General features: G+C 33.6%; 1 protein-coding gene across 2 annotated transcripts; it reads right to left on the bottom strand.

Annotated features, from left to right (window-relative positions):
• Positions 1-207: 207 nt before the first annotated feature.
• Positions 208-10,289, bottom strand: LOC149565959 (peroxidase P7-like). Of its 2 annotated transcripts, XM_089817306.1 has the most exons (5): positions 10,080-10,286; positions 9,782-9,973; positions 9,417-9,582; positions 8,923-9,304; positions 208-235 (listed from the first exon to the last, which is right to left on the bottom strand). In XM_089817306.1, exons 1-5 carry the CDS (start codon positions 10,284-10,286, stop codon positions 208-210), a joined length of 975 nt encoding a protein of 324 aa, XP_089673432.1. The 2 variants fall into 2 exon arrangements, with proteins under 2 accessions (XP_089673432.1, XP_089673433.1); XM_089817307.1 differs by lacking the exon at positions 208-235 and having other exon boundaries at positions 8,919-9,304; positions 10,080-10,289.
• Positions 10,290-11,700: the final 1,411 nt, after the last annotated feature.

Here is an 11,700-nt window from a genome sequence, read left to right on the forward strand (position 1 = left end):
CCATGAGGTTTTCCTTCTTTCTCTACTTTATGAGAGACTAGATTTTCATTATGTACATCGATACCTAACATGGCCTAGTAGTCAGGACCCATCTTGTATTTTATCCTAGTTTTCGTAAGCTTAAGGGCATTTCCCTAAGTTGCACTTAAGGAGGGATGTTGGTGTAAATACGTATTTACTATTTACACTTACTTAAGTTTACTTAGGTTAATGCATTATTTTATTATTTTTCATTATTTTATTATTTTATTTTGTGAGACACTTAGGAGTTTGTGCAGCTTTTTTGAGTTGTCATACTAACAACATAGAAGTACACAACTCTATTTCAGCACATGGTGTCTACAACACTGGAGTTTTCATCATTCGCTGAGTTGTCATGTAGACAACATAGTTATTCACACTCCCTTTTTAGTACATGTTGTCTGCAACACTGATTTGCATGTTACACCCTAGTAGGCTTATCCTCTCATCATCGCACTTTCTTTCATGCTTAATGATGAGAGCCAATTATAGCCTATTTAATTTTCTATTTTAATCTATCTTACACACTTTCCTACATACTTCTCTATTCCATTTGTATCCCATTTCATTCCATTTTACCATTATAACGTTACATATAGTTTAATATAATTAAGTAGTATTTAATATTATAGTTAATATGTTACATTATAATTGTACTCTATTATGTGTAAACCATTTTCAAATAATTTGTACTCTATTACTTCATAATTGTACTCTTGTACTCTATTATAATTGTACCCATTAGCCAGATTTGCTCAATATTTGTACTCTATTACAACAGGACTGTTTTCAAAACCATTTCTCTGAAACAATAGATGGAAATAAGATTTGGATTAATATCAACCACCATGTTGGATGTGGATAGGAAACACACTGATATGATTCTTCTTATATTTATAACCACTTCAAGCTCGTGGTTCCATAAAGATGAATGAAAACAACATTATTCCACATTACATGATAACAACAAATTGCTAATTCTTCACAATGCAGATTTCTCGTAGAGATTGGTTATGTAGTGTTTATTCTTTGTTAAGCCTACAGTTATAAACTTGTTAACCTATGTATATATAAAGTAGCCTAATGTAGATTGGAATGTATTATTTTCCATTTCTTATATAAGGAATCAAATTTTTTTTTTCCGATCAAACACACATAAATAGGCATCTTTCTCTTCACTCACCTTGCAAACCAGAGGAAGGGCCCACTCTTGGAATGTCTAGTGAGACTATTTTGTATTTTGCACTAGTTAGAAGTTTGTATTTTGTGTGGTGTCTTACGTATTATCTAGTAGATTATCCTGCAATACATATGATTGAATCAATTTCTAAATTCTAAGCAATATGAAATGGTTATTTTGTTTGATTACAATTATAGTTAAATTAATGAGATTCAATACTAAAGATTCGTGCAAATTATCTACTAAACAGTGTCTTTAAATCCATTTTATTTTCATATGTTGGTTAGTTGTAAATAATGATACTTTTAAATATCATATCTTAGCATATTATTTATTTACTATAAGTTTTTGGATCTTAATTTCATCTTCATGTATTATTCTTGTTTGTTAGAATAGATTACTTTAAGAGTTAAGTGTTTTAGTTTTTGCCATTGAAAGTGACAGTTCCTGTCACAGAACCATTTTGATTTGTCACAAGTTTATTTTTGAGTGTTTTAGTTGCATTCATAATCACTCAAATCACAACTCTCATCCCTTGATGTCATATTGCTCAGACACCTTTCACAAGCTTACACTCTATGATTGACACTTATAGACCAGCCAAACTTTATTATAAATCATTAATTCTTTATTATTTGCCCCAGTGTTGGCCTATCACTTAATAGAGGATAACCCATATCTGGTGAACATGTGCCTGGTTGTATGACTTATCATGTAGCTAATTCTAAGGCATTCTAGATGTATCTCAGAGGCCTTTATATATAGGCACTCCTAGTGTACCCTAAATGCATATTGAATGAATATATCATCATTCTGATCATACTCTCTCTTTCTAGTCTATTGTTGTGGTTCTGTTTGAGTTCTTAGTTCCTCAGTGAATTTTTCCCTAAGGAAAATTCTTACAGTTTTAGTCTTGTGACTAAAATTTTTAGTCACGTACTCATTTATTTCCCAAAATTCTACTAGTGGATGTTTCTGCTAGGAATTTCTTTCCCTGCTTGCTTTTTGTTTTAGTTTATGCATACAAATATTATTGGGAATCAGACCACTCTTTCCATAACAAGTTTTCATCAGAATGAAAATTGAAGAACAATTTTAAAGTATCATATAAAAGGACAAAGTTGAGCCATTTTATTGTGTCATTGTTTAATTTTGTACAAAAATACATTGCCCTATTTATTATGTCTATAATCTTATTTCTCCATTAGTTTAATTTGAGCTACATTTGTACTAAATATTGATATATTTTTACATTTGACTAAGCTAGGGAAAGTCATGCCTAAATTATCTAAAATAAAAATCTATACAATATGTGCATAATAATTTCTATCATCTACCTTTTAGTCAAGCAGCGTCTACTATTAGTAGTTAGTTGTCTTATATTAGCCTGCCATCACTGCTTACTAGAGTATTAATATGTAATATCATATAGTTTAATATATGAATGTTTTTGGCATTCTAGATAGTTCACAAACCTTTATAAATAGATATGCTTTCTATAATGTATTTGGGAAGGCAATAAGATTGACCCATTTTAAAGTGATTTTTAACTTAATATTTGTTGATTTATCAAGGATTATGAACATTAATTTTTAATAATAAAAAAAATTAAAAAGGGGTTTGGCCCATAAAAACGTAAGACATAGACTAAGCATCATTCAAAAGTCATCACCATACAACAACCCAACCCCATTCTTAAATATCTAAAATCCCCATGTTAGAGTATTTTAAAACCTACTACAAGTAAAAACCATAGTCAATGCTATATATAAACTAGGCCAAATAATTTACAGTGGCCATTAAACCAGTCTAGTAAGAGTTAAAAGAGATAACCCTCAAGGCATTCATGAACTTAATAATCATATAACAAAAAACTAAACTGAAAGTACACTAGTAGGAGTTAATCCTCCTTGCTTTGGTTCCTTGGATTCTCCAAAAGGAGTCATCACTAGTCACCAGCCAAGAAATCATACAGTGACCTAGTCATCTCCATATTCTTTGAATCGTCTATGTATTCCTTGTTAGTTTGCATGAGGTAGAGGGTGGTGGTCACTGAATGCATCACCTGCATCAAGAAATTAGTAACCCTATCAAACTTATCTCCCAACTCTGCATTCTTCTCGACTATGTTAGAAATGCACATTTCTAGCTTCTCAATTTCCAGATTGCCCTTCTTGTTGTATGTCTTTCAATAGTAGCTCCCTCCTACTGGATATAATCTCTCACTATTTGTTTAGATTCCACCTCATCCTCTCCCCTAGTAACATTTTCTTTTTAATTGATTTCCCATGTTCTCAATTCTAATAGGTGAAGTAGCTATACTTCATTCACCGAAATTCCTCGCTATACCTAAATTTGAGGTAACGGTCTTTGTTTTGAAGGTGTGAGAAACCCTAGAGGGAAAAGGGTTTTTAAGTTCCTTCTCCATTAATTCCACATTTTTACTTTCACTATCAATTTTGACCTCCTCCTATTCCCCATAGTTCCTTCTAGTGACTTTTTATTTGGGTCTAGGGCCATACTTCTTTCCAAAATTATCAGTCAAAGAAGAATTATATGGTTTAACTAGACTAGGATTGGGAAAGGGATTTTTCCCTTTGAGTTTTTTATTTGACCTATTGGTCCCCTTCCTGATTGTGGTAGTAGTACTCTCAACATTAAGGATCTCGATGTTTTCCATTTCTATCTTATAAGAAGAAGTAATGGAATCCCTCTCACTCTAGGTTCAAGTTGAGGGGGAGGGACATTGACCCATTTTAGTTAATTTCAAAGGCATAGGGATTCAGCTTAGGATTTGGGGGTGAAGGAATTTGTATAATTTAAAGAGGCAAAAAATAAAGGCCTGGTAATAAATAGAATACCTTTTCCCCTCCTTTCTTCTTATCTTAATGGTCCTCCCACAATCTTCGATGGAATGTAAAAGCAGATAAGGAAAGGAAATACATTCCTTATTCCTAAAATGATTCAAGATCAGAAAGTGGTAGTAGTAACATGCCTTGATTCTATCTTCCATGGTTATGTATCACATGATGACATAACAAACCATATCCCAAGGTTTCAGAAGATTTTATGGGAAGATACTCCACAAAAATGAATAGGGGCTTCATCAAAATGAAAACATTTCCTTAGGCTTGTCGTGTCTGCCACCCTAGCCTATTTCCTCAATTTTTTCCCTCCATTGTCAGACAATTAGCATTAGTCTATAACCTCAAATGATACCCCATTAATGTTAACCCATCGGTTCTTCCATGAGTCCATAAATGGTCAAGTCATCATCTCACTATGGCCTTCAATACTCTCCATGACTAAAATAAGCCCACCTTCCTTCCAATGCATCCATGTTGCCTTATCCTTCTACACAACCTCTTCAATTTCGAGTGGTTCAATCCATGCATTAGCACCTTCCATAACTTTCTCCTACCCAAGCTCAATGATGAGGTCCTCCTCTCCATCCTTTGGATTGATAGTAATGCCCTTCACCCACTTAAATGTAATCTACCCAAAAAAATTGGAGCCAAGATTTCACACACCAAACAATGCAACTTGAAAAAGAGAAACCAAAAATGTTTCCCAAACACTTGGTTTTCTCATAGCTTGATTTCATGAATAAATTTTATTTCTTGGTCGCTAGGTCATAATGCTTTCGTAATTCCCCCATAAAAGCTAGCCTCAAAATCTAGAAAGTGCCTTTCTTGGATGCAATCAAATATCATCCCAAATCTTGCATTGATTATCGGGCTTCCATTTCTCGTCACTAGTCATAATTACTAGATTTAAAGTAGAGGTAACTCTATAATAATTTATCGACACTAGTATTTCCACTAAAGTGCACACCATCATGGCCTATCCCACCATATTAGTTAATAATTTAGTGGTCCCAAAAGTACCCATCACAAAGCACATAATGATGGTAGCAATACATTCCTTTTTAATTAAAGTAGAAATCATTACTTGAAAATGGTTCTTTTTGAGAAATCAATTCAATCACCACCAAAAGATCGTACTCAGTTTCCTAAACTTGAGCATTAATAGCCTCTTGGTTGTACCCTACTAGGTTGTTTGTCATTTGATTTATTTATCTATAAACATGTTGAATTTTAAATTCATTCATCCCATTCAAAAGAATTTGAGCTTCTCTAATAATCAAGATAGCATGCCAAGTTATGCTATCATCTCCCTTAACAACCTCAATTGCTAATAGTGAATCTCCCTCCACTATTAAAATTGTGAATTCTCATATTATGACTAACTCCAAACCCTATAGGAGTCCCAAGGGTTCTGCCTCATTAATGTAAACTTGTCAATATTTCTTTGAATATCCCCTAATACATGCTTTGTGTTCATTTTGAATGATTCCTTGAGCCACAACTCCTTCACACATCCTTGAAACATCAAAGTTCAATTTTCACCTGTTTGTGGGGGAGGAGGGCGTAGAGGGTGGTTTCCATCTAGTTTCCAGCTTTCTTTGGATCCTTGATCTATCAAATTTCTCAATTAGTTGCGAGATGTCCCAAACTTCCACCCCAATCCTTTCAACATGTGTGCAAGGGTGGGGGTGGTTTCCATTTCCAAGTTAAATTGGACTCCCTGATCACTCCCATCATTATTTGAGTAGCCATTTCTATGGGGTTACCTATATCTCTAAAAATATGGTTATTCCTCTCCTTTCATATGTTCCAACACATATCTAGGGGGGGATGGCCTTCTAAATCATTTTAATTATGGGGTAGTGTGAGGGACATTGCAACCTAAGGATAAATTGGTGAACACCTCTATTCGATACCCACAAGACCCCAAGTTGGCCAAAGATTCTCTGCCAAACCTGCATAGAATACATCCTAGGCCTAAGGCAGAGAGAGATGAGGATAATGTTGCTACTACTGATGGCAGATGGGCTCCCCCTGAGCTGTCTACTCACCCCACCCTCGAGTGGGGTTCTAATGATAAGGATCCTCCTCCCCCAGCTAGCGTTGTGCTAGTAGCTTGAGGATTTCTATATTTTCTAATGTTTTCTATAAGGTTTTTTTAATGAATAGTTGATTTTTGGCCTATGGCCATATCAACTCACGGGGTAATCTTATTTCCCCTGGCCCCTTTTTTTGTGAATATGTAGCTTTATTGTATTTTTTTAAATATAAGGAAGGGACTATTCATCAAAAAAAGAAGAAGATAAGAGATAGTTTCTTCCTCCCTATGGAATAACACACACCAATTGACCATTTGAAAATCATGTCTCTTAGGATTATCAATAGTGAGAATGCTATTGTGAAAGAGGTTGATTTTGGGGAGAAAGTAGGAATGCAAAACATTCTTCTACTTCACATTCCCACCTCCCCAATTATCCTATTATAGGCTAATTTAACATTAAAGTCCCCACTTAGATTATTTTCCCATATAAGTTTGTCAGACTCTGAGAAGGAGAGAGTGTGGATATCATTCAAAAGAGATCTCAATTCCTCATACATAGCCTTGTCTATAAGGTTGAAATTGTCTATATTAAAAGCCTTCCACCCCTTATTTCAGAATTATTGAGTCTATAATGAACATTTGTTTCTATTAGAAATCTCTTAATTTAATATATAGTCAATATATGTCCCATTAAATTAAACATGATGATGATGAAGAGTGTTATGTTTTATCTAGTCATTTCTCTTAAATGTTAAAATGAAAAGTAAATAACAAATAATAGTACTTGACTTTCTCATTAGTAAGCAAATGCAGAACAATATTAATGTTTTAACATCTTAGAATCTACAACAATGATAATTTTTTATTTCTCTAAGCCTTAACAAATGCATGTAAGATGCAATTATAAAGTGAGTTAAAATAAAAAACGTAGACTCTATTAGACTTTATAGTGTGAGTGAGTTTTAAAAGAAAAAATTATGTTAAATAAAATAAATAATATTTAATTAGAATTAAAATTTAGATTTCTTAGCTTCACAAGCAAAAAGAAAGACTACAACTATTCTTTAAAATGCTAGTTAAAAAATAAAAAATAAAAATAAAATAGAACTATCTTTATCTATGATACTTTATTAATTGAATTGATCAACCTAATAGCCTTCTTCAAGTGATTAACTTTATAGTAATAGAAGATGCTCATATAGTTAGAAATGCATGATTATCGCCTTGATATTTATGTCAATCACTAGACAAATGTGTGTCAACATAGGAGAATACTTTACAATTTAATATTGGAATTACACATGCTCAGAAAATAGATTGACTAAAAAGAAAAAATGAGGAAGTTAAAATATATGAGAATAAGCATCTTTAGATTTTTTTGTTTTGAAATTTCAAATAAATTTTTCAAAAAATTAGTGTGTGTATATATATAATAGACACACACACACACACACACACACACACACACAATTTTGATTGGAAAAATGATTCTGTTAAAGTGTTCATTGGTTTAATACTTTTTTGTATTACAGTCGTTGATTGTTATGGATTAGTTTTATTAAATTTGAAAACATACATATTTGTTATACAACTATTGTTTTATTTTAGAACATTGTAGAAGATGAATAAGTGTGTGTATATATATAATTTGAGTAACTCATTAAAATTTATCAACTAAATTTTATTTGGGATAATCTGGAGTTTACAATGCAATTGAAAACTACAAGGAGAAAAATAAACAAACTTGAAGCTATTCCATAGGCATAAGTGAAGGTAGGGGAGTGGAGGCATAATAATGGGGATGCAAGTGTTTAGGGGTAACAAGATTTTTTGTAGAAGATACACAATAAGAAATTCATAGGAGATGAAATTGTAGAAATCAAAGCTCTTATTCTTTGAGAAGAGAAGAAATACAAATCAAAGAAAACAAATGATTGAGAAGACTACCCATTGTTTCACTAATCTATAGGCCATGGTAGAAGAAAAGAGAGCCAAGTGAAGGAAGAAGGAGGAACATTTGTAGGTGGTTATCACTAGCAATGAAGGGGCCTCTTTTAGATGTTGTTGTGCATCCTTTCAATAGGGAAAATTTCTCGATAAGATCAAGGAGCTTAATGAATATTCGAAAGGACTTGATCTTCTCCCTATTCAAATTCTTGTGGACTAGTTTCATTTATTCTTTTTTTTGTTTCTAGTTCTTTACCTCGTACTTTATTATATTCTTTGGTTGAATTTATCGCTTGCTCATTTCTTTCGAACTATCCTTAAGACTTGGTGCTATTTTCCTTATTATGATCTTTGGTTGAATTTATCACTTGCTAATTTCTTTTGAACTATCCTTTAGACTGGCGCTATTTTTCTCATTAGACTAGGGCTCTATAGTGTTTGATTACATCATAGCAAAGATCAAGATAAAATTTTGGAAAAAAAAACTACATAATAAAATTGCACATTTAACTTGATTTCACGAATAAATTATGGAACATGCTCCTGTTCTTAGAAATGTACTAGATAAAAGGCATAAATAACAATCTTTAAATCTTCGAGTGATGATTATCTAATAAATCTCTCTTATTTGAACTGTTTTCTTTTAAAAAGCATTTTATGATCTTTTTGAACCTCTTGCTGAAAGAAACAACGTTCCTGCTACAGAAGAAAAACTAGATTATTTAATAATATTGGGTACATTATTTTTGACGGTTCGCGAGCGTAGAAATTCCCAATAAGAAGGCAATCCTCTACAAGCTCATATCACATCGCCTAGTAATACAAAACTAAAAGGCACTGCACAGCCTGGAAATAACACTTCTTAATTGGGCTTCCTGCAATTCTTTCTAACTTCTCCGCTGCTACCAGTGAGAGGGCTTATGTTTCCCATGTTCACCATAGCTGCTGCAAAATCACCGAAGAACTTATTCTGATTGTTAGAATAGGTCCTCACTTGAGAATCAGCAGAGCCTCCATTGAAGAGTTCCTGGTCAGAGTGAAGAAGTCCTTTCTGACTTATCAGATTTGCGTAATATTTGTTATCAAAAGCATTGGGACTTTGAACATCTAAGGGGGACAAATTAGTGTCACCACCAGCGCTTGGACAATTTGCCTTCAAAGAAGTGGCAAATGCACTGTTTATGTTCGTCTCGTTGTATATGTGAGCTCTGAAATTGGTGCACTGCGCTTGACCAATCGTATGAGACCCTGAAAGTAATAAAAAACAGCCAGTGCTTTAACAAACATAATGCAATTTTAGTTGGCTCTTCATGACCATATTAAAATTCATTATTATGCGATATATGTAACAAAAATGTACCTGACAGGGCTATCATATCCTTTGCTGAGAGACCCTTATTACTAAAAGACGAGATAAGTGTGCTGAGGCTGGATGTAGGTGCTGGGAGTTGACTGTTTGCAGCGCTTACGCTTGCAGTTCTCGAATCTCTTCTCCCCAGTTGTACTCCCCACGATGGACCTCCCAACTGCCAATCCATTAAATTATATTCTTTCTGATCAGTACTAATATTGTGTCTCTTCCATCAATCTAATACCAAAGTTATTTGGGATCAATCTCACCCTCATTTGTACTATACTATAATTTTAAATCAATCCCTCCCACGATAATACTATCGATTTATACTAGAAAAGATAAACATGGCAGATAGGGAAATGATCAGTTACTTCAACAACAGAATCACGAGCAGCAATGGCTAATATGTCGGCGCAAGAGACAATTCCGCTGCAAGCTGCTTCCACCTGCCTCTTGATGGTGTCTATAACGTCGAATCCTCTCGCGGAATTAGCATTAGGACCAGCCGTTTTTTCTCCCGTAATGCTTGACGAATCGTCCAACAAAATCGACCCATCACAACCCTGCAAATCAATGCAAAATTTGAAGATGAAAAATTAACGTTAGATTGAAATAATAATCTAATACATCATGAAACGAAATAGCGTCAAAGAAAAGGGAGAATCCTACGTTAACGAAACAGTCGTGAAAGTGAAGACGTAGCAATGAAGCACCCATTCGTTTCTCCTTGGCAACTGCAGATTTCACGGCGGCTCTCACTGTGGAGAGTGCCTTTGGACACGTCTTATCGTAAAACGTTGAACTGAGCTGCCCGTTGGTGAGATTCGAACACAAGACAAGCGAGACAATGCATGCAGTAATAGCATTAGTCTTCATCATCTCTTCGTGTGCAGTCCAGGTCAATAACTAAACTGCCCTTATATTTCCTCGTTGGAGAAAAGGTGTAAACCGTTGTGTGAAGACTATGGAGAGAGCAATGGGGTTTTATTGTGGCTGAAGGGCTCCCTTAGGTGATATGAATAGTAACTTCAATCATTGAGAGCAAGGCATAATCATTGGAATTTTGTGTGTGGAAATTTTCGTATTGCTTGGTGGAACGAGTCCAAAGCGTACACAAATTCAAAGAAGGCTACCCCACAGCCGCTAAGTTCTTAGAAATTTCACAAAACTTTAGGGAGGGCCCTTTCAAATTAGGATTGCACTGACCTTGAAATCATGGAGTCCAAACGCGTTGAATCTATATTAAACTGTTTTTTTCTGAAATCATTCGTCAGATCTCTTTCATTTTATGTTGTTATGTAAGTAATTCTTTTGCTCCATCAACGTCGCGTTTGAAGACATGATACGAAATTGGAATCTCTTAATACATTAAATATTTTTCTGGGAAACTCTGAACGAGACGTATTCAGTTGAATAACAATATATGTTAGACGAGTTTCCGTGTTATGGACAGGAATTCGTGGATAAGGAAGATATATCACATGTCTTAGCTAAATAGTCAACGAAAACGTAAATAAATACAAAGATGTTCGGAGAAAAAAAATTGTCCCTTTGAAGATTGTTCTATATTTTATTTTAAAAAATAAAATTTAATAATTTGATTTTTTTTTTCAAGATTAGATAGAATTATTTTTTTTTATAAAAGATTTTGAGTTAAATTTTTGTGAGTAGTTAAATAGATGAAATTGGGATTATGCTTTAAAGGAACTCTATATCATGAATATTCTTAGGATAGTTTTTATATCTAACTTTATGCGTGCATATTTAGAGAGTTATGGACCAAGTTTTTTACTTCCCTACCTATTCTTTTCCATTGATATGGTGATGGAAGGATTTTCTTCTAGGACAATTTTCAAATCAAAACACAATATTTAACTCTTGTCAACTTATCATCAATAAATTAATTTGGATGTTTTGATATCTAGCTTCCTTGTCACACTCCTTTTCACCTTATGTGATCAACATCTATACAATTTTCTCTTTTCTTCTAACACAAATGACCTTCATAAAAACCTCTTTAAGAGATTTGAACTACAAAAAAAGATGCTATTACACTGCATATTGAAGGTATTCTCTATTAGATCAAGGGTATGATCTCATATGTATGAACATAATTCAACACAATTCTTGCGCTCCAAGTTCTCTCATCTATTGGCATATTTTGTAATGTATGTTCTTTATAAGTAACAAGTTGCTCCTACAAACCATGATGCTTCTCATATTTATCTCATGGCACATTATCTTGTATTAATATGTTTTAAATTACTATCGTAGTTGAGACCTATTTCTT

This window comes from Cupressus sempervirens, chromosome 3, assembly GCF_028749045.1.
Source record: "Cupressus sempervirens isolate cs-2001-9-10 chromosome 3, ASM2874904v1, whole genome shotgun sequence".
NCBI classification, from domain to species: Eukaryota; Viridiplantae; Streptophyta; class Pinopsida; order Cupressales; family Cupressaceae; genus Cupressus; species Cupressus sempervirens.

Excerpts from the sequence above, each read along its gene's own strand:
- LOC149565959 (XM_089817306.1), bottom strand. The coding sequence starts at position 10,286 with ATGAAGACTAATGCTATTACTGCATGCATTGTCTCGCTTGTCTTGTGT. Across the intron at positions 9,974-10,079 it reads TTCACGACTGTTTCGTTAAC|GGTTGTGATGGGTCGATTTT; the intron begins GTAGGATTCTCC and ends ATTGATTTGCAG. Across the intron at positions 236-8,922 it reads AAGAATTGCAGGAAGCCCAA|AATGAAAAATAATAAAATAA; the intron begins TTAAGAAGTGTT and ends AAATAATAAAAT.